This window comes from Lytechinus variegatus, chromosome 2 (genome assembly GCF_018143015.1).
Source record: "Lytechinus variegatus isolate NC3 chromosome 2, Lvar_3.0, whole genome shotgun sequence".
NCBI classification, from domain to species: Eukaryota; Metazoa; Echinodermata; class Echinoidea; order Temnopleuroida; family Toxopneustidae; genus Lytechinus; species Lytechinus variegatus.
In genome coordinates, this window is record NC_054741.1 from 4,986,309 (window position 1) to 5,009,676 (window position 23,368).

Sequence of the window (23,368 nt, forward strand, 5' to 3'; positions counted from 1 at the left end):
AACAAATTCAATCCTTTTGTTATATAGTTTGTAAAGAAAAAAAAATTTAACAACCTCAGAAAAGTCTAGACTGGAAAAAGGAGCAAGGAGAAGTGATACATTGTCCAACGCTTGCTGAGTAAATGAAAAGTGATGTGGATGTATCTATCTTTCAGAACCAAATCCCTTAGATATGTGCGCAATATAAATATCCTGTATTATTTTTATTATTAACCCTATCTAGGCCGGGGTATTTTGGGAGTTCATATGGCCGGGGGGGGGGGGGCCTCCCAGGCCCCCCCCTAAGATCTCGGCCGTCGACCGCGCGATCGCGCCGAAAATTGGCATGCTGGTTGCCTGGGACATAATCTCCAAGATTGTATAGTAATTTTTTTTGTGCGAGTCGCTACTAAGTGATTATGCTAATTTATGCGTAATTAGTATGCGAAATCATACTTTTTCCTCTAACTCCCTAAATAAAGCTCCAAATGTACTAATTTTTGGTATAGAAACTCTTTGTGGTGTTCTTAGCAAGTGTACGTGAAAAAAATTGCGATATCAAATCATTTTCTTATGTATTTTATTGTTTTTTTCAATTTCTTATGTATTTCTTTGTTTTTTGACCTTTTGTTTTTCATTGTTTTTTCAATGAAATTTGTTGGGGACTCTTCTGTGATCATAAAAAGCATAAAATAAATACATTTAGAGCAGCAAAACTAAAAATAATCATACATTTATGAATTTTGGTTGAAAACACAATTTGCATTGACTTTGTACACGAAATCACGTTTTTGAGCAATTTTCGGTCTGACATGCACTTACATAATGTTGCGTAATTTCGGAACCACGTACCCGGAGGACGCAAAGTTGGTCTCAAAAGTTGCGCAAGACTTGAAAGTAAAAAGTCAGCGAGTGGCGCGGTCAAAAAATTTCACGCGGCGAAAATATTGCGCGATTTGTTGAGGGGGGGGGCCTCCGAGGCCCCCCCCCCCGGCCTAGATAGGGTTAAATCGGATCAAATCTTACCTGCTCAAGATAGTGGGATTTAGTTTCATCCAAAAAAGTATACATGGCTATGCACTTTTATCCAAGAAAGTACATATCACATTGAATTATCTTTCTAGTGTGAGTGATGTATCAAGTCCATTTATCATGTGATTAACTTAATTCATAATCAACAACTTTGATCTTGTCTTGTATTCAGTTTGATGAAGGGGAGTATTTCAACCCTGATTTCATTGTTGTGGATCGTATCCTGGACAAGGCTATCACCAAGGATGAGGACTCTGATGAAATGGTGACCCACTACCTGGTCAAGTGGGCCAGTCTCCCTTATGAGGAAAGCACCTGGGAACTGGCTGAAGACGTGGATGAGGGTAAGAAAAAGATCTATGAGAAGTGCAGCAAGCTACCTTCCAAGTCAGAGAGACAGGTAAAGAGATGTACATTGTAGTTGCAAGACATGTTTTCGTACTATTTCTTGGATGTAGTACGTAAGAATACTCTACTCTCAAATCTCCACTTTCTCGCCTATCCATTTACTTTTTCTTCTATCCACTGTTTCTATAACACTCCACATGGTGTACCGTAAACCACATCAGCGATTGTACATGCCACCATGCAAACCTTTAAACAACATCTTCTTGAATGTTGTTGATTTTTTTTTTAGCATTGAGGTTCTAAATTTTAATACTTGTTCCATCTTTGCCCACTGCCCAGAATGTAATCCCTTTCAGTGATTAATGCACTTGTCTGGAGTTAGTTCAATGAATTAGAGTTGGGGCTCAGTACAAAATATCAAGGAGACCTGATAATTTCAATATCAATTTTGTTATATCTGTCAAAGAAATGATTTGGTTTAAGAGACTGTAATTTGGTTATCGATTAAAGTTTCTTTTGATTTTACTGTTGGATAAGAATGGCAGTTTTGTTTTGTGTTGGGTATAGAATTAGTGCTGACTTTTTTCAGTTTGCATTTGGATTTTTGTCAGAATCGGGTATTTAGTAAGCTGTAAGATACTGTTTCATCCAAAGTGAAATTATGGTTTTAAAAAGTGGGAAATCAGTTGGTGAGCCGTAATTATGACTATAACCCTTTCCATAAAATAGGTTTCTGATATTAGTCCAATTTTTTTTAAGACGTCACTTAGACGTCATTACATGTTCTGTGGATACACTAAACACATGGGGTGCTATGTATGCAGTCTATCTGGTCTGGCGACTAGTTCAATAAATACAGTCGGTGATAAGGCGTTAATTCTATTCTGCTAGTACCCTGTTGCATTTAAACACAAGTTGATGTATAAAATTCATCGTAACTTTCAGTAAATCAGAAACTGGATTGGGACTTGCACTTGATTTTAATGTTGTGTTTGTGTTGTGTTCTGTTTGTGCAACTAGATATAGGTCCCTCAGAGAAAATGTGTACTCGGATTGCTCTACAGTCATAGCATTCATCTATTTAAAAGTTGTTTGGCAAGTTAGACTGCCCATTCTCATATTGTTTTCCTCCTTATTTCCTGCACAGCGCAAATCCAGGCCTGGTAAGAGTGAATGGAAGAAGCTTAGCAAGTCACCCAATTACAAAGATGACAATGTACTGCGTGAATACCAGTTAGAAGGTGTCAATTGGCTCACATTTAGTTGGTGTACAGGGTAAGTAAATATCTAAGCTAATTTTTTTTTTTTTTGGGGGGGGTAGATTTAATTTGAAATTTATGAATATGAAATCAATTGTTTGACTTTCATATATGATATGACTATGATTTGACTTTCATATATGATCATTATACAGCAAACTACTGTATAATGATGTAATTTCAGTGCATGTTTTCTCCCTCATTGAATACAGGAATCGCGAATGCATAAACCTTGATTTCCATACTGTAAATGGTCACTTTCCGTGGCCATACATGTCAAGTGAAATCTAAAAAAAGTAGTATGTGTATTCACTATTGGCACACATGATCAGTGAATGTCTGCCATTTCATTCAATCTTTGGGACAATTCCTAACAATCAATTATAAGTATGTCTTCTATTAGATATGTAATAAATATGCAATATTCATGGTGCCTATTCAGATGAGAATTTGCAAATTCTACCCCCAGAAAATGCAGCAATTTCTTCTTTGAGTGATGCACCGCATCTTATTCAACCAATTGTTCACCAACTCCCTATGTATTTATTCCTTCTCCCGGTAACAGTCAAAGCTGCATCCTGGCTGACGAGATGGGTCTCGGCAAGACCATCCAGACCATTGGCTTCCTCCAAGAGATTGAGAAGACTGGCATTAAAGGACCGTTCCTGGTCCTGGCCCCACTCTCTACTATCGCTAACTGGCAGCGTGAGGTGGAGTCTTGGACTGATATGAACTGTGTTGTGTACCATGGTGGTTCCCAGAGCAGGCATATGATTGCAGAGTATGAAATGTTCTTCAAAGATGCATCGGTAGGTCAAAGATCAAATATTCAACTTTGTGGAAGGTCTTACAGGTTATGTTGTCGGTTAGAGTACATGTATGACGTTGATATACAGTGGTTACAGTATATGATAGTGAATTTTCTTTTGTCGGAACAGTGAAGAGGTCAGAAAATGAAATCATGATAAGAATTAGTAGCCAAAGAGAAGTTGCAACTTTGGTAAGAAAGGAATTCAATGGGCTGTGGTGAACAAAAGTACCTCAAATTAGGAACATAATTGCTTGTTCTGTAATATGTAGATTTCTGTCTCGACAGAGATGAGTACATTTATAACTGAAATAAATGAGATGTAGTCACTGATATCTTCATTTTCAATCATTTTGACAACAGGGTGTGAGGATTCCAGACGTCTACAAATTCCAGATCTTGATCACCACTTACGAAATACTGCTTGCGGACTGTCAGGAACTGAGTGAGATTGAATGGAGGGTCCTGGTCATTGACGAGGCACATCGACTCAAGAACAGGAACTGCAAGTTGTTAGAGGGACTCAAGATCCTAGATATGGTGAGGGAAATGCTTAAAATTATAATAATAGTAATATGCAATGTAGCGCTTAACAATATTTCTAAGCACTGCAAAATATTACCCCAGCTTTAGCATTGTTACCTTGATTGGGTACTGAAGTATTCAAGGAATTTCTTCTACCAGGTACCCATTTACTACACATGGATGGAGATTGGCAAATGTAGAAAAGTGCCTTTACAAAGGATGTGAGCGCCATGGTGGGATTTGAGCCCTGCGCCTTGTGGTTCAAAGTCCAGAGACTTACCCAGTGAGCTCCAAACCCTACAATACAGTTGTCTCTGAATGAAGAAGAACATAACTTCAAAACTAAGAAGTCCTCTCATTTGTGTTTGATGCAGCATCATTTTCTTGTTCTGCTCCATGGTATAGAGGTGTATCTTGGTTCAACCTAGACAAGTGTAACTTGGTGATCCTAGAACTAGGGTACCTTCTTTTACAGTTACTCAGCGTTACTTTTGTTCTTGAGATGATGATGATTTATATCGCCCTTACTTTCAAGCCTGGTGACTCTCCACCAAATCTGATCAAGAACATAAATAAATCTTAAGTTTTGATTCCCATATGGTACATGTGTTTATCTGGCAGCCTTTGTGGTACATATTGCTAAGAATATAGAGAACAAATTGATGATTTCAGAAAGAAAAAGTGATATTGTGTATGTGTGGTCAGCAAACTGGGAAGTTTGACCACATTAGTACAAGATTATTTTGACAATGCAGCATATATTTCAAACATCATTGAGATCTCTGGCATTCAAGCACGGCCAGACACTGTAAAGGATCAATCACATATCACAATCAATCCTTTTCATTGTTTGAGGATGCTATTTACAATCATGATTATGTTAAATTTTAAACATAAATGTCTTTATAGTAAACATGTTTCCAAAGCATGAAGCAGGGTTAACCTACGGCTTGTACACAACCTCATTTGTTCTTCCATTCATATTCCTTTCCTTTATTTTCCAGGAGCATCGTGTTCTCTTGACAGGCACACCACTCCAGAATAATGTAGATGAGCTCTTCAGCTTGCTAAATTTCCTGGAGCCTGGCAGGTTCCGCTCTAGCTCTCAATTCCTTGAAGACTTTGGTGATCTCAAGACAGAGGGGCAGGTTGAGAAACTGCAACAGGTATGGAATAAAATACCCTCTTTTTCAACATCATTACAAAGAATGGGTTAATGAAAAACTATTTGAGGCAATTGCAAAAAGCTCATGATCTGACATTTTAAAAATGCTAAAATTGTACTCATCTTCTGTTTGATAATGTTTGAGAGTCATCACTGATGACATTCATGGAATTCATGATTTCAAAAAGTTTTTTTTCTATATGAAGTCCCTATAAATGAGTCAGTTTGCTTAATAGTCAAATCTACGTGATGATAGCTACCTGTAGATGTATTGGTTTCTATAGCTACTTTAATTTTACGTTGTAAGCAAATATGAAACATCTGATTCATGTTTATCTCTACAGCTGCTGAGACCCATGATGCTTCGTCGTCTGAAGGAAGATGTAGAGAAGAATCTGGCTCCTAAGGAAGAAACAATCATTGAGGTGAGAATATATTCATTAATATTGGTTTCATTTGCCAAGCATTGTCAGATGGGGTGTGGGTAAATGCTGTTAGTGTGAGGTGAATACCGGTACTGAATTGAAAATTTTTGGAATACTGACCAACTTGTAACTCTATGCTTCTATGCAGTACTTCATTGAACATGTACACTGTTCTTGAGATGATGATGATTTATATCGCCCTTACTTTCAAGTCTGGTGACTCTCCACCAAATCTGATCAAGAACAAAGGTACACTAGTACCGAATGATCTAATGACTGTTGGCCTTTTGACGTCCAGCATAAAGTGTCTTGTAGCACATCATTGTAAGAAGCTTAGAAATTTAGCAGCTGTATTAGAGAATGTGACTTCTGATGACGGCAAGTGCATTGGTTATGAATATATTGACCACAAATCCAACGGAAGATAGATTCTCAGTTCCTTTAGGTCTGTCTCTATTTCTTCCTTGTTCAAGAAAAATAACAACATGGTGATACCATCAAACACCTATGAATAGTTATCATTATCAACATGGAAACATTCAAAGAAGGGTTTAGCTTTTATTGTGTGTATTAAAAAAAAATTTAACCACTTACTCTTCAGCTTATGCAATGTTGCAAATTGGCTTCCAGTTTGTGCGAGAATAAATGATGTGTATTATGGGGTTGTCAGAAATAACTAATCAACAAATTACAATCTGTTGCTATGCTTGTTAAGTGTGATTAATGTCCAAGGGTGATTCACCCTCAAAGTTTAAAATATATGGTGTGTAAATGACATAAGAATCCACAGATTTCTATTGTGAATTTTTATTTTCATTACAAAAGTTTTGTTAAAAAAGGGGGGGGGGTTGAATGGACAAAAGTAGGTTGAAAATAATCTCTATATAAAATGTAGTTTCTTTTCATAGGAAAGACACACCAAGTGTATGAAGATATTGTTGTATGTACATACTCTAGACAGTAAAAAATATGTGTGTCACATATATTTGGCTGTAGGTTGAGATGACGAGCATTCAGAAGCGTTACTACCGAGCCATCTTGGAGAAGAACTTCAGCTTCTTGACTAAAGGGGCGGGGTCAACATCAAACTTACCCAACCTCATGAATACGATGATGGAGCTTAGGAAATGCTGTAATCATCCATTCCTCATCAATGGTGAGTGAAGTTCATGCTGACAGGACGGTTGATGTGGCTCAGTTTATAAGTTTCGTGCAATCGTGTTATAAATAGAATGTGTAAAAGTGTCTATTTGGAAGGATACAAATAAGGTCATGGATCGAAAAAAGGATTTGAGATGGAAGAAGTAAAGAGAGATTGATTTGAGATTGGTTATTTCCTGAGAAAAGCAAAAGATGATCTGATGAGCACAGCATGGGATCTAGAAGAAGATGAGATGAGAAAACAAGGTCAGAGGGATTTTGAAATATGTATCAAGAATGTGGTAAGGTGTTCCTGAAATCAAAAAAAGGGATAAGGTATGTTGTTGTTGGGGTTATGTGGTTGTTTAAAACACTCTTGATCAATAAAGATTAAATACACCAATTTATTGTCATACAATCTTTATAGTACACTTTATAGTGGGGAAAATGTTGACTTAAGTAAATTATGATATTGGTGCTGATATGGTAAAATTGTACAATAGATTACTTTGGGCAGGTGTTTGACGAAGGGGTTAGGTAGAGTCTTCATTTCTTTCATGACTAGCTTGTTCCAATATTGGATAGGGTTCTAACTTCTGAAGATGTGGTTTTCATGCAGAATTCATTTGTTTGTATCAAATCTAATGTCATGGTTGTATATGTTTCACAGGCGGTGAAGAGCAGATCATCAAAGAGTTCAGAACGGCTGAACGAATGCCAGATGAAACCATCATCAGTGTTCATGTGAATCCCCTGCTCCATTTGAAGGTTCTGATCCAGTCAGCTGGTAAGATGGTTCTCCTGGACAAACTTTTGCCAAAGCTCAAGGATGGTGGCCATAAGGTCTTGATCTTCTCCCAGATGATCCGCTGTCTGGATATCCTCGAAGACTACCTCATCCAGAAAAGGTGAATGGTTTTAGCTTTTAAGTGTAATAGTGGGTGGGTGTAAGATCTTGCTCTTTTCCGAGATAATCAACTGTCATTCTGGATATCTTTTAAGACTACCTTATTAAAAAAATGGGAAATCATTTAATTTTTCCAAGTGCAATAGTAGATATGTATTGAATAAGTATGGACCTTGTGCGTATGACGTCATAGTCTCAAATTGCCTCCCCTAGAGGATATAGGAATATGCAAAAATAGAGATGCTCCAGCTGCAGATCACAAACGTATGCAAGGCAATAGCTTTAGCCTGTAAGCTGGCTAGATATTGAATGTCTTCCCGACAAAAGCAGAAAAGTTGGGATTGCAGAATTGGTTTGTACCTCAATGAAAATTCTGAGGTTCTATTTTCAATGGAACATCATAGAAACTTCCACATCCTGAAGAAGTGCGACTTTTATTTTAAGTCCATATCTGTAGCTATTGAACATTGTGAAGTGTCAGGTTGTATCTGTAATTTAATATCTAGTACAGTGCAGAATATTGCTCTTGAGATGATGATGTTTATTGCTCTTACTTTCAAGACTGGTGACTCTCCACCAAATCTGATCAAGAACAAATACTGCAAACGAAAGAAATTGTAGGTGTGTTTTCAGTGTATCTTCAGTGTGAATAATCACACCTCCCACATTTTCCTGTGCATCGGCTTGTGGTATAGCATAGTATACTCCAGTCTGTCATAAAAAATGTACATGATGATTTATGATACAGCCCCCCCCCCCTCTTTTAAAAATGAAATCATTGGTCTCGTGCTTGCATAGTTTTAGCAAGCATATCAATATTTGTTTCAATTTTGTTCATTTTTGGCAGATATCTTTTTGAGAGGATTGATGGCAGGGTAAGAGGCAACATGAGGCAAGCTGCTATTGATAGATTCAGCAAACCAGGTCAGTGTTCATTGCACAGTCAAGAATATTATTTACCTTCTTTACATCAGATAAATGTTGTTTGATTATGCATATATAGTACTGTTGTATGTTGGGTTAAGGCACTGTCAGAGGTTTGCAAAGGATGAATACAAAGATCACTTGATCACTGACTCTTTGGACCAATGTATACACGCAATTTAATGTAATGGACAGGATACTCCAGACAGGATTACAGCATTACACTCTAAAACAGCATGCAAGCAGTTATTGTTGAGTCTTGTTATGTTCCCACATTATTGAATGTTTTCAAAATAGAAATCAGGCTAAAGTTATAGCCAGTGCAGTAGATCAGTTGGCATTGAAAGGAACGGTTGTGTTATTCTTCATGCAGACTCAGATCGGTTCGTGTTCTTACTGTGCACCCGAGCCGGTGGTTTAGGCATCAACCTGACTGCTGCTGATACCTGTATCATCTTTGATTCAGATTGGAATCCTCAGAATGATATCCAGGTAAGACAAGTAACCATGAAAAGTGTTATATTATTGATGGTGATCTTGATGATTATGATGGCTGTGGTGAGATGATAGTGGTTGGTGGTGAGGATGATGACGATACATGATGACATGAATGTAAATCTTAATGGTGATGATGATGACATGACTAAATGTTGATGGTGATGATGATGATGGTGGTGATGATGGCGATGATGATGATGGTGGTGATGATGGTGATGACGATGATGGGGATGTTGGTGGTGATGATGGTGATGACGATGATGACATGACTGTAAATGTTGATGTTGATGGTGATGATGATGGTGATGACATGAATGTGATGACTTGACTAAAAGTTGATGGTGATGATTATGAGGATGATGGTATTACCTTGACCAAGTCAAATTTCATATTATGGTTTACCAGAGGGCTTACATATTGCATCAGAGCCATTCTCCATATTAATTGGTCAAGAAAAGGTATACAAGGCCTTATATTTAATTGTTAAAAGACAAATAGGCAAGTTTGTACATCTGAGAGTGTAAATATGCACACCCCTTGAAAGACTTTTGGAGAAATTAGCAGAAGGATGAGTATTCTATTTCACCTCAGTCTATCTTTCTCTTTGTGTATTATCCATAATAATTCTTATTTTAATTATGCACTTATTACAAATTCAGTGACTTTCTTTTGCCTTTCCAGGCTCAAGCAAGATGTCATCGTATCGGCCAGCAGAAAGCTGTCAAAGTCTATCGCCTCATCACAAGAAACTCCTATGAGAGGGAGATGTTTGATAAGGCTAGCATGAAACTTGGTCTTGATAAAGCTGTGCTCCAATCCATGAGGGATAAAGAAGCTTCATCATACAACCCTGTAAGTAAACCATTGCACGATTTCAAGTTTGGTGATGAGGTGTGAGTGTTGGTGATTGTGTTGAGAGCGTGAATTGGGTTGTCTTATTGAGCCTGAACACTGAACATGGGTGTATGGAAATAATACCAATCGCTCAACACCTAGTGAGTTCAGTCCCAGCAGCACCTTCATCTTAATCCTAATTTTAATCCTAATACTCTACATTTTGAATAAAAAATCCTATCACTGCCCTAACCCTCACTTTATGTTTTCAGAGAAATTAGCGGAGAAGCATATGGCGTAAAAGCAGGTGCTGCATTCTCCACCTTTTTTAATGTTTAGTGTTGCAAGAGTTGGACTAGATTGATGGCGTTAGCTTCACCACCATTTGAAACTTACCCTTTCATTAGAATGTTTTTCTGAACTTGTACACAGCAGCAGCAGGCCCTGTCCAAGAAGGAGATAGAGGATCTGCTACGACGAGGAGCTTACGGGGCCATCATGGACGACGACGACCAATCATCACAGTTCTGTGCTGAAGACATTGACATGATTCTGCAGAGGCGTACCCAGGTCATCAAGCACAAGCCTGGCCAGAAGGGATCATCTTTTGCCAAGGTGAGTGGGTTCACACCCTCTAGTTTTTATATTGACTAGGGCATATTGTTTTATGTAAAACCTCTTGCTTGGCAAGGGAATTTCTTACCATACAGGAAAACAAGCCTGCAAATAAGCTGCTCAATTTTCAAATCTGTGATATGTATAAACATTGGATGGATCAGAGAGGTCTCTTTACAGTGACAGATGTACATTGTCACTGTGTTCATAAAACTTTTTTCTTCTATGTGAAGTATGCTTTTGTTTGCAATTTCCCCTTACGCGTTGATGCATTCTGATATATAAAACATGGTCCTTAAATTATTTATTGTTTAGGGAATATTTTAATGATACAGTGGTTAGTATAGTTTTCTATTTGTTGTGATTCTAAAAAAAAGCATGTACAGGTAGTTACTGAAAATCGAATCAACGAACTTTGGCATTCAAATTTCATCCTTTGGGTATTGATGCAGTTTGTGCTCAATAAAAGAATTTCTTCATCGAATTGCTGATGAAATGTTGTATATAACCTTTGATATCTTTTATGGAAAAAAATGATTCAATAATGTATCTTGTTTCCTCTGGTAGGCAAGCTTCACAACAGACTCTGATCATACCGACATCAAGATTGATGATCCTGATTTCTGGCATAAGTGGGCAAAGAGAGCAGACATTGATCCTGAAACAGGCAAGGTGAGTGATTGGTTGAAAGATACTCATGTTTGATGGATTCAAATGTTCTCATATGCAACAACACGTTTTTGAAACCCAGTTTAAAAGAAAGACCAACTTACATTGTATGTCAAGTACTTTATATGCTTACTCAAAGTTATTACCCCTCAACAAATCAATCTAGGTTACAAGAAATCTGGACAAACATACCCATTTTCAATCACTAGTCAAACCTGTATATGAAGATCACTCAACTGAGGCAAGAACGATTGTCTTTACGAGCAAGTAGTCTTTATAGTCCATTGCAGTTAAGACACCTGCTTACATCTCCAAACTGAAATTTAGCAAAAATCATAAGAAGGTTGTTAAGAAGTTCAAGACAACCAGTCTTGACATTTTTCTAAATGCCTTTGTTTTATAATACGTAAAGGATAAAATTTTTGTAATTTTGACATTGTTCATCTCCAGGAGGACTTCATTATCGATGTCCCTCGCCAACGTACAAAGACCAAGCGCTTCGGAGGCATGGACGAGGTCCTTGACATGACCTCAGATGAGAGTGAGGATGAGCGTCCTACCAAGCCTCAGACAAACACAACCAAGAAGACCAAAGAAAAGAGGGAGCCCTCACAGAGACCACCAAAGAAACAGATGCCATGTGGATGGACTCGTCTGGAGTGCTTCAGAGTGGAGAAGGGATTGTTGACATTTGGGTAAGATCTGGTCTTATATTATTCTCGTATTATTATAAGAGGGGATATGGGGTATAAAGTAAGGGGTAATGTATGGGAGTTAAGGTTTTTTTTGCTAAAGCTGGTTTGTTTCTGAGATGATGCTACTTTTTGCAGACATTTGAAATCTGATTTTGCTTGGATGATTTCTTCTTTCTGATCAGAAACTTCTAGAGATGTTGATATTTCATCCTTCAGTTTGTGTGATATTCCATTGGTATTCCATTCACTTGATATTGCACTTTTTCTGTTTGATGTGTCATCAAGAGTATATGAAATGAACTTGGATGAAATATAAACTGTGCCCTATAACTTAATATATTTTCTAATGGTAACTTTGCCATCTAATGGTATCTTTCATAGAATCCTTGATGTTGATTGGCTGTTGAACATTGTTGCCATGGCAGTTACCGTCAAGTGGCAACATTCAAGATAGTAAATTGTAAATTTGGGCTCTCAACATTAATAAATTCTTTAACTTATTATCACAAGGACATGAAATAGGTGCCATATATACATTGTGCAAAAGAAAAAGTGAAGAAAGGTCGTCAATGAGCCATTGCTTATGTTTGATATGTTATCATTCTCTTGAATTTGTACCTAGTTGGGGTCGATGGGACGATATCCTCGCAACCACAAGGTTCAAGAGAAGACTTGGTGAGAAGGATGTAGAATCCATTGCAAGAACTATGGTAAGCCAACTGAAACCTTCATTTGTTTTTTGAGTAATTTATTGTCTTGTAAAATAATGAAAATACATCCTTTGTATGTGAATACTTTTTGTTTGTCTTGTTGTGACAGATTTGTCGGAACTGAAAAACTTTAACTTTGTTGACAGGTGGCTGATTGGAAGACCCCTTTTCTCATGTGTATTATTAAAAGTCATCCGAAAGAATTTCCTTTTCAATTTGTATCTATACCGCTTCATGTGCACCTTGAGCACTCTACAGAGTGGACTTGATGATTGTTTTATTATCACTATGTAATTTCACCCTGGTCTTGTGTGTGCTTGGCATTTTCTGATATTTATGATAAATATGCAAGATCAGGCATTATTTGTCAGGTTTTGTTACTTTTCTATCTTTTTAAAATTCCCTCCTATATGTACTCTACATGGTAAACATCTGATTGATGCTTATCTCTTTCTTCCATTCACTATGTAGTTGATGTACTGTCTGCAGCATTACAAGGGTGATGAGAACATCAAGAGCTTTATCTGGGACTTGGTCACTCCTTCACCTGATGGAACGGTCAAAGACTGCAGGAATCACAAAGGTCAGTAGCCTCATTTCATGAATACACTCTGTGAAGTACAACACAGATCAAGTGAGCAACAGATTCATTTCATTTATCACAGATTCTCCCATGATTCAGTAAAAGTTGTTAATATTTCTGACCAATATAAATGGTTACTCTTGTTCCCATATATTTTATCCCATTTGTTAATGTTTTTTTTTATTTGAATGCGAAGTGATATTTCAATGGTATGTTTGGTGGCAAAGCTACCATTAATGTACATGTAGTTGTGAAAGAAGGTCAAGGTATAGTTTGGTAGGCTGCTTCTGAAGTGATGTAATTTTTTGCAGACATTTGAAATCTGATTCAATTTGGATGATACCTTCTATCTGATCAGAAGCATTTCTACAGTCAAATCTTGACCATCAATTTGTGATGTAAGGTAACATTATGTGTATATGAGTAAAATAATGAAGTCAAGTTAAATACTCATTTGTATCTACTGAACACTCTGAAGCCAACAAAAAAAATTGTTGGTACTTTTGAGTTTGCTTAGAAACAGAGGATTTGTGTGTTTATTGGTAGGAGAGGAAATTAAAAAGATAAAATAAAAGAAAATACAATGTCTATGGAGATTGCCAAGATGTATATTCAATCTCTTTACTTGGAATGTATTCCTTTATTGTTAGGACTGTCTGCACCGGTTCCTCGAGGCAGGAAGGGCAAGAAACCTAAGAGGGATCCCCAGGCAGCTCACATCAGCTATGACATGACAGCCAAGGAACATAACCTGGATAACCTACTGACAGACCAAGGCTACAAGAATCACCTCAAGAGACACTGTAACAAGTGAGTATAGTCAGTCTGTCTTTAACTTTCATGGAGAGGAGTAGGGTATGATTTGTTGTCACCTTGGACCCGCAGACTACTTTTATTCCTGGATGGACATTTTGCAATGTCATTGAAGTCAACAATGACACCAAGAGAAATTTAAGCGGGGTCTTTCAGCAGAAATCGTGCAATTGTGTTTTTTTTCGTCAATCCTAGTACTTCACCATAGACAATACATTCAATAATGCAGGAATGCCATTTTAAAAGATGCTTGGTAGGATCCCTGTTAAGAGATGTGGCACAGTCATTTATTAAGTGCCCAAGCGACTTTTTCCTCATATCTTCTTATTAAAAATTTACTTTCTTTGTATGCTCTTGAAATGATGACATGTACCTAACACATTCTTCTGAATCAATGATGGTGTTCTGCAATGCTGATCAGGAGCTACTTCAAAATCTGTCATAAATTTACACGTAAAATGCTATCCTGCTATGGTGTCATGTGCAAAATAAAAGATTTATATATCATGATACAAAACTGTAAATGAGAAGTAGTTGTAGGTTCATTCAAATCAGTACAGAATTGAATTTGTACAGAATTGAATCATTCAGTGGTATTCGACCTTACCTGAAATTATATTGTTTCTCTACAGGGTACTGCTACGTGTTCGACTACTTTACTATCTGAAACAAGAAGTCATTGGAGATTTTGCTGAGCAGATTGAAAACATGGTTCATGCCAAGTAAGTCAAACAGATATTGCATGCCATCCAAGAGTCACGCTACTTAAATTGATTTGTGGTGATGGTGGCGATGATGATGGCTGTCCTGGTGGGTGTTTCATAAAGCTGTTCGTAAAGTTACGCACGACTGGAACATGATCTTAGGTCCTAACTCAATTACATAGGGTTATCACTTGGCATGAGAAAGGGTTACCAGTCGTGCATAAAGTCTTTTGTGTCTTATGAACAGCTTTATGAAACACCCACCCGGTAATAGTGTTGGTGATGATGGTGGTTCTGTTGCTAATGAAGCCTTGCCACTGGGGTTGAGGGAGATAAAAACTAGTCGTTTTCAAAGTATTAACATTAGCAATGTAAATATCAATTCGTTTTCTTTGTCAGTTTTTAAAGTAGTGCTGATCGGGAAGGTGTGACACTGATCTTGCTTTGAGTGTAGATCAGGATTTTTAGTGATGGAGGGTATAGACTGGCACCGTTCATAGTGTTCACCACACTGATGATGATAGTAATGACGATGAAGCACTTCAAATAGAGAAATGGGAATTGATGACCATGTTTAATACATTGAAACCTAATTCCATTAACATAAATGTAACATAACATTAAGTTATGATCTGTTCATGTAAAATAATGATAGAATAGTGAGTTGTCACGAATATATTTTTGATGTTTGCAGGATGCTACCAATGGAGGTGCCTGTACCGGAAGGTGACCCACCTGTAGGTTGGTGGGATAAAGAAGCTGATCATTCCTTGTTGATTGGTGTATACAAACATGGTATGTCTCCTCAATCTCTATTCTATCTCTCTGCTGTCTTTTGATCTATATTGATCTCTTTAATTGCTCTTCCATTTTTATCAGCTTTTCCATTTTTATCTATTCAAAGAATACATTCTTTTAAATCCATTTTCTTCCTTTATCTTGGACGGGTGGGAAAGGCTTTCTATTCTCTTCTCTCTCACTCATTTCTTCACATTTTCCTCTTCATACCATCTCCTCACTTCTCTCATTCTCTGATTTTTGGTCTTCATTTGTTTTTTCTGTCCTTTATGTAGCTCTTGAAATGATGACATTGTTTTGTATCACACTGATTTAATGATGGTGTTCTGCAATGCTGATCAAGTGCAAATCATACAACATATTTAAAATAATTGGTAAAATCACGAGTCCTAGCCAGTTAGAGGGCATATTATAAGAGCTCTAACGGGTGTATAAACTTACAATATAGCAAAAGTCCACAGATTTGGTTTACTAAATTGCTCTTTTTTATAGCCACAAAGTCTCAGTAGTAACTTCATTATGTATCTCTCTATGTGTTTAGGTTATGAAAAGTACCCAGGAATTCGTCTTGACCCCTGCCTGTGCTTCAGGGAGAGATGTGGTGTGCCTGACCACAGAGAAATCATGGCTGCTCAGGCCAAGGAGAATGAAGACTTCAATGAAAGGTATGGAACCTACTACAATTGGTGATTTCGAGTTCATGTTTATGTGGGGATAACTGCAACAATACATCACTTGAAGTAACTGAATGTTACAAAATAATAATCAAATTTGACAATTTATGGAGATTATACAAAATTCAATTTTGTTTATACAAAATTCAATTGTTTTTAGAATTTGTCAATATTGGTATCTGTGTTAGAATTTCTGTGATATGATGATATGCCATGCTAATACTGAAAGTTTGTTGCCCTTTCCAGGGTTCATTGAACTTTGTGAGTTGAAAGCTCTTCATAACAAAGGAGGCGTGTAGTCTCCGACCCACTGATCACAGAACACAATTGCAATTTAGCATTAGGAAACCTTGCACTCTCAGGGCAATGAAATTTCCTTCCGTTCCCATCTAAAAACTTCCAAATCACATCATCCATTTCTTGGTATAGTTATAATCGGTCAGTCTTGACCGTTGATGAGATATACAATTTGATGACATCAGATTGATGAAAAGCAATGTGTGTTAAATGTTTGTAACACACTTACATAATTGCGATTCAGCTATTTCTTCTGTACTATTAAATCAGATCACAAACATCCCATTGCTGCTCCTTTTGACAAGTTTTGAACCAGGGATTGGGAGATAATGACTATACCTTATTAGGCAAGAATAAAAAAAGTGCCATTGACCTCATGTCAAGTGGTGGTACTAGTCAATTCCACTATGTAATTAAAACACCTGTAAATGGATAATGAACATGAGGGGGTACCGTAAGTAACGGTGTATTAACCGCACCCGTGTATTAACCGCACCCCCAACTTTGGACTAAAAAAAAAAAAAAAATCTTACATTTGTATATTTCAGGTACGAAGAAACAAAATCTAAGTTTTTAAGATTTCAAAGTATCCAAAGAGATTACCGGTATGCGGAAATCTGCTGTTCTTGATCAATTCATCTACAAATGTTAGAAAGAAAGAACGGTCCCGACAATATTGGCAACTTACACACTCAGGGCTCACAGTCTCAGTGTACACGCACACACACAGCACTGCCATTACATTGCAAACTACGATACAGTACCAGTCATGCCAGTACATCAAATTATGATCTGTGTCTTTCCCAGCGTAGGAGGAAGAAACATTCACATTTCTTGCATCACAACCTCACAATCACTTTCAGAAATTTGATGTCTTAGCATGAATTTTGGATACGGGATTACAGGAAGGTTAAAGAAACAAAGAAATTGACATTTTGCCCAGTTGTTTTTTACGGCTTCGTGCCGTCTCTCTCGTGCGTGGTTTACATGGTATCTTATGAAAAGCAAACAGGAAGGCAAAAAAAAAAGCTGGCGCGAAACGGGACTTTGAATAGCGCCAGCTTGAGTCGCACTATAACCACATTCCAACGCAATCTCTACGCTAGCTCACTCAACTCTCGCTCATCGGTGACAAAAATATTACCGAGTATGCTTGGCGTCTCTTTTAAATTAGCCAGGGAACTTCACAACTTTGAATCGAGAATAAAGTCAAAATTAGTGTCATGAAGGTGGGTGCGTTTGTTATGGACAACATTTAATTAAGATCGTTCGCTTCCCATTACCCGCGGCTCATACCCCTCTAAACGACATTGCCTGGGCGGCTACGCCCGGCCACTCGATGTGTTGTGAACTGGCAGACATCGTACATGTACGGGAGGGGTTACGGCGGGCTGGCTCGGACCCGTCACCGTGTATAAACCGCACCCCCGACTTTTGCTTCTATCCCGCTGAGAAAAAGGTGCGGTTAATACACCGTTACTTACGGTATTCCCCATGAACAATGACACAAGAATTGTGTAAATACACTTGATTGCACAAATCTTGAGATTATATTGGGGGTGTTTTCTCTCCAAAACTGAGCTTCTTAGAGGCTTAAGAAGAGAATACTGTGTTTATGAAGGGCCACACCTGGGTCATAGTTGCATACAACCAACCATCAATTGCAAATCTACAATCAATGCTATCTACCATGGTAACCATACCAAACAGTCAATCCAAACCAATGTTTTCATGGTAGTTACCATTGACTCGAAGTTACAGCTAATTTTTTTTCAATACAATTGGGTGACTCTTATTTTCTGTTTTTTTGTTGTTGTTCAACAAAATCGGTACAATTGGGTGTAGTTATTTGGAAAGTGTATGTCTTTAGATCTCACTTGGATCATTTTTATCTTGCATGTACAGTCAGTTGGACGTTGAAGGAGGAGATGGTTTAGATGTAGATGATGGAGAAGGAGATGATTTAGGGGATGGAGAAGGAGGAGGAGGTGACTCTCAGGGTAGTAAGGATGAGGGTATGGAGATTGCTCCATCGGCCATACCAAAGCATCTCAAGGAAGATCCTGATGTAAGTATCTCATTCTCTACTCTTTGATTATCAATACTATCATCGTCGTCATTGTCATCTTCACCATCTTCATGGTCTTTATCATCACCACCTTCCGTTTTCACTTATTCATCAGCTTCTACACCACCACCATCGCTCTCATCGTCAATTTTTTTTTCTTTATCCCTTCAAGGAAGGATGTTATTACCCTTATACAGAATAGCTCTTGAAATGATGACATATATCTCAACCTACTGACTACATGATGGTGTTCTGCAATGCTGATCAAGAGCTTAGTAGATAGATAAACTTTCCACGTAAAAAATATTTGATAGAGCATTCAAATTCTGAGTTTTGTTAAGGGGGGGGGGAGAATGTTTCCTTTGAATTCAAATCATGCTTAGTAGCATATTTTATTAATGACTTCTATCATGGAAACCTTGGGCTTGATCTGACCAATGCAATTACAAATTACATGTCAAACTTTATAAAGTGTCTTCCAAGAAATAAATGTGCAATTAAGTAATATTGCAAATAGCAGATGATATCAATTTTGACTATAGAATAACAATTTTATTATTTTACTTGCTAGAAGTTAACCATTAATTTTGTGACCTAAAATCAACTTGTAAATGATTGCAAGGTTCTTGCAATATCCCCAAAATCCATGATTTAATAATTTGTGAAATAGTCCCCTCATTCCTTGTCAGACCCAGAAAGGTCTCATATCAACATATATGTACATGTATCTCTTACTAACCATTCTACAGGATGACTCTATATCACCATCAAGTACCCGGCCTTCTTCACCAACCTCCACCGCCAAGACAGTACCAAAGCTAAAGATATCATCTATCATCATACCAAGTAAGAACATGCCTATTGTAAGCCCATTGTATTCAGATAAACTAAGTGGCAATGAGGGTATTGGGGAAACCCTAACTGGAAACCTTATAGAATGTCAACTTTCATGGAGAGTCAATGATTATTCGCTGATGCCAATGCAGTTACAGTTGTATAGCCAGTGACTCGCTGTCCCAGCAAAAGACATACTTCATTTCAGGTCCAGGCACTTATAGTTCATTTCAACAGTCTGATTCATACCTTCAATACTAACACCAACTAAAAAGTTAGCTTTGGTGTTGTATTGTTTCTCTTATATTTAAGTCGGTTTCAAAGCTCTTTACACTAAGCCTGAAGTAATTCTTTGTGTTTCCAAATGCCCAAAGTTAGTTTCAGATCTCATCCCAACAGCCTGTTTCATGCATTCGACACCAATATTAAACTTCAAATCACCCCCCCCCCCTTTAGCTGCTGTGCCTGGTAAGCTCCTGTTTCCTACAGCACCAGACCTTAACACCAGACTTCGTAGACTGGTCGCTGCCTACCAGAGAGAACACAAGAAAAGACAAATCAAAGAACAAAAGAGAGAAAAGGTAAGACAATTCATGAATGAAATGCATGGTGGTATTAACAAAAATTGTTGCTTCATTCTGAAATATTTCCTATAATTGGTTGCATGAAACGGTTCAATAATTATATTCACATGCTGTAAATATATTTCATAATGGAAATTGTTATTACTTTTCCGTGATCAGTTTTGACATTGGAATTTATAACTGTACAGTTAGATTTGTCATTTGTTTTATTGTCTTGTTTTTATTCATCTCATAAAACAGAAAGAACAGGTTAAGATGGTGAGACTGCAAGAACAGATGCGACAGAGAGAGCTGAGAAAGATTGAAAATGCCCAAAAGTAAGTTGGATAGAAACTCCAGTGCGAGTATTAGTGTATTTGTAGATGTAATCTTCTGTGTGGAGAATCACACAGTCATGATGACATAAATACATACCAGTTTAAAAGTTTTAATTTTTATCCCCCATTTATTATTTCATAGTTACATAAAAATGCTTGTAATATTTCATACAAAATATGCAAATAAAAGAAGAGACGCGATATGAATATTGGTATGTGCTCTTGATTCATTTGCTTGAACTGATAAGCATTTTAACAACTGAAATTGACATCGAATAAAGGATCTACATTTCTAACATGAAACTCTGAAATGCATTTAGTCACTCATTAAATTTCTAAGTGCCTTACAGATATATTGTTACCCTGATCATGGGATTCTAGCTTTCCCATTAAAGATATATGCACTCTGGGATTTGGGGCTGTACACTTATCATATTCTAGCTAACTGACTTTATTGCAGTATAGATGAGTAGTCCCGATATCACTAGATTTTATGATGAACTTTCTACATTCCATTTGCCAATTTTAGATGGTCGAGGAGGGAGGAGGCTGACTTCTACCGCATCTTGACGGCCTTTGGGGTGGACAAGGACCAGGAGACGGGAAAGTTCAACTGGGAGCGCTTCAAGAGACTAGCCAAGCTAGATAGGAAGTATGATGATAGGATGACAGAGTTCTATCAGCATTACTATGCCATGTGTCTCAGGGTGTGTAAGAAGGCTGAAGAAATTCCAGAAGGATATGGTGAGTTCTGATCCCCCCCCCCCCCCCCCCCGCTTTTTTGCCCACATTTTGTTGCCTTAGGCTTTGACAATTTTTTTTGGGGGGTGGGAATGGGGGCACTTTAGTTTGAATTTAATAGCATAAGTGTAATTGACGAGTAGTGCTCATTTTGTGTGAACTGCAGCTCATTTTACTTGTTTAGAAATCAATGTAAAAAGAAAAATAAAATATTGCGTGCCTTGTCTCTCTTATAAGAAATTTGTTGATTTTCTTGGCTGTCCTTTCATTCATGCCCTACCTGTTTATTTTTCCATTTACGATGATGATAATGATTGGCATGATGGGAGGAGGACAATAAATACAAGGACAGTGGGGTTGATGATGATTGTCATGGTGTTGTTGATGATGGAGATAGGTGGCAAAATGTTACCTTAGTTCCCCTTAAGCTAGTAAGTTCCTTGTTTTTGTTGTATTTTTACTTGGTTAAATTTTTTCAGAGCTCCTAAAGGTGCCAGTCATAATCCTGCATGGTGTTATTGGGCTAGGATGTAGATTTTTCTTCCTCTATGCTGAAATAAAATTCATTTATTGTATCTCATTCCAAGAACCCTCCTATTGAACAGATATAGGCCTTCTATTAAACAGATATATTCCACTAGATAAATGAAAGCATTGTAACACTGTTTAAATCTCGATCTGTACAGGTGCCACACCCCTACCTGATAACTTCACAATTGAGGACATCACAGAGGAGAGAGCCAGCAAGTGCCTCTCTCGCATAGACCTCCTCAACAAGATCCGCACCCAGATCCTGCCCCACCCTGATCTTGATGAAAGGCTTAAGAAGTGTCGTCCTAGCATGGAGCTTCCGGATTGGTGGCAGCTTGGTCGACATGACAAGGATCTCATAGTAGGCGTCTGCCGGTAAGTCTGTGAAAAATGTTGTGATACTAGAGTAGCTTGTATGGATGGAAATACACAACATGCAGGTTAAAATAGCAATTCTTGCCACCAGGAAGGTTAATCTCTATTCACCAAAGCCTCATTCTGTGTTAGAATGCCATAGTCATTCAACAGTATATGATGATCGCATATTCCTTGATATTCATGTAATGCTGCTGAAGATGACTGCTTGAGACATTGTTTAAAGATAAAGGTGGTCATCCAGAGGAATGTTAGTTTCACACTATTGGATATCCCATGCTGCTGTTAAAGTTAATGTGTTTTCTTAGTTGTTAACACCCGGTGCATTACTGATTCTCATTCTTTACAGATATGGCATCAATAGGCAGGAATCCCAACATGCTATGATGAACGATGAAAACCTGTGCTTCAAAGAGCTCAAAGAGAAGTTCCCAGAGGCAGCTGCAGCCATGCCTGTCCCTGTAACCAACCCTTCCACTCCAGGCTCTGCAGTGGGTCCCTTCCAGAGGAGACCTGGTCTCAAGAAACCTGGTCCAAAGAAGGGTGTACCCAGGAAGAAGAAACCACCACCAGATAAACCTGATGAAGCAAGTGGTGCTGCCCAGGGCACCAGTCAGAACAACCCTTTGGAAAGTGAGCAAGGGAAAGGGGGTTTGGACAATGGGAACTCTGCACCTCAGGCAGCAGAGGGTCCATTGAAATTTCTAGAGGGTGAGGATGAAAGGACTATGGGGGCCCAGGAGGAAGGATTGATGGAAGCAACAAATGAGGACAGCTTGGATACCTCAAAGCTTATCAAGGATGAATTGGAATCACGACCTGACAGTGCAGACATGAGTCAGGATGCCAACAGTATCAATGATGACCTCGATGAGGGACTTGGCTCTGATGACGATGACGAGCACAAGATCAATGACTCCTCCAGAGCTCTCGACTCTCCTTATGATAACATAGACACTACAAGTAAAGTCTCAGGGATAGATGATGAAGGGTCAAACTTGTTTGGGGTTAAAGTGGAAAGCCTTGATGACAACTATGAATCAAGAGAGCAATTGCTTAAAGAAGAGGTGAAGTATGAAAACATGTCCGATGACAACAGCAACTTGGGTGAGCCGTTTGCCAAGGCGGATGTAAAGTATGAAAATATGTCTGACGACAATAGCAATGCGGGTGATCAGTTGATTAAGACAGAAACAAAGTATGAAAACATGTCCGATGACAACAGCAATTTGGGTGATCCTGAGCAGCCAATGGGTATGCAGCCACCACCTCTATCTATGCTTCAGCAGGTCCTCATGAAAGGTGGTGATGGGAACCACTTTGGCCTGGTCAAACAGGAGAGTGGAGAAGGCAAAGGAAAGCCGCAAGGGAAGAGTGCCAAACCAAGCAGTACTAAGAAGAAGGAAGGTGTACCTAAAGTTGTTGTCCCAACATTCAGATGGCCAAAGGTAAGTCATATGAAAAGCAATATGTTGATGTTAGAAAGGACAAGCTGTAATCATACTTTGTATCTCAG

At 38.1% G+C, this 23,368-nt stretch overlaps 1 protein-coding gene across 2 annotated transcripts in view; it reads left to right on the forward strand.

Annotated features, from left to right (window-relative positions):
• The window catches only part of LOC121407126 (chromodomain-helicase-DNA-binding protein 8-like), a 52,340-nt gene that overhangs the window by 19,518 nt on the left and 9,454 nt on the right, over positions 1–23,368 (forward strand). The window contains exons 10-36 of one of the 2 annotated variants that reach the window (XM_041598057.1): positions 1,184–1,411; positions 2,507–2,634; positions 3,184–3,427; positions 3,790–3,966; positions 4,956–5,117; positions 5,461–5,541; positions 6,538–6,697; positions 7,352–7,589; positions 8,436–8,512; positions 8,886–9,004; positions 9,692–9,862; positions 10,277–10,459; positions 11,027–11,131; positions 11,579–11,823; positions 12,446–12,533; positions 13,005–13,116; positions 13,767–13,926; positions 14,562–14,651; positions 15,328–15,428; positions 15,973–16,096; positions 18,308–18,470; positions 19,220–19,316; positions 19,761–19,885; positions 20,129–20,205; positions 20,735–20,949; positions 21,633–21,852; positions 22,202–23,300. In XM_041598057.1, the coding sequence (XP_041453991.1) occupies positions 1,184–1,411; positions 2,507–2,634; positions 3,184–3,427; positions 3,790–3,966; positions 4,956–5,117; positions 5,461–5,541; positions 6,538–6,697; positions 7,352–7,589; positions 8,436–8,512; positions 8,886–9,004; positions 9,692–9,862; positions 10,277–10,459; positions 11,027–11,131; positions 11,579–11,823; positions 12,446–12,533; positions 13,005–13,116; positions 13,767–13,926; positions 14,562–14,651; positions 15,328–15,428; positions 15,973–16,096; positions 18,308–18,470; positions 19,220–19,316; positions 19,761–19,885; positions 20,129–20,205; positions 20,735–20,949; positions 21,633–21,852; positions 22,202–23,300 (4,989 nt within the window). The remainder of the gene's footprint in view (positions 1–1,183; positions 1,412–2,506; positions 2,635–3,183; positions 3,428–3,789; positions 3,967–4,955; positions 5,118–5,460; positions 5,542–6,537; positions 6,698–7,351; positions 7,590–8,435; positions 8,513–8,885; positions 9,005–9,691; positions 9,863–10,276; positions 10,460–11,026; positions 11,132–11,578; positions 11,824–12,445; positions 12,534–13,004; positions 13,117–13,766; positions 13,927–14,561; positions 14,652–15,327; positions 15,429–15,972; positions 16,097–18,307; positions 18,471–19,219; positions 19,317–19,760; positions 19,886–20,128; positions 20,206–20,734; positions 20,950–21,632; positions 21,853–22,201; positions 23,301–23,368) is intronic. The other variant, XM_041598058.1, reaches the window with a different exon arrangement.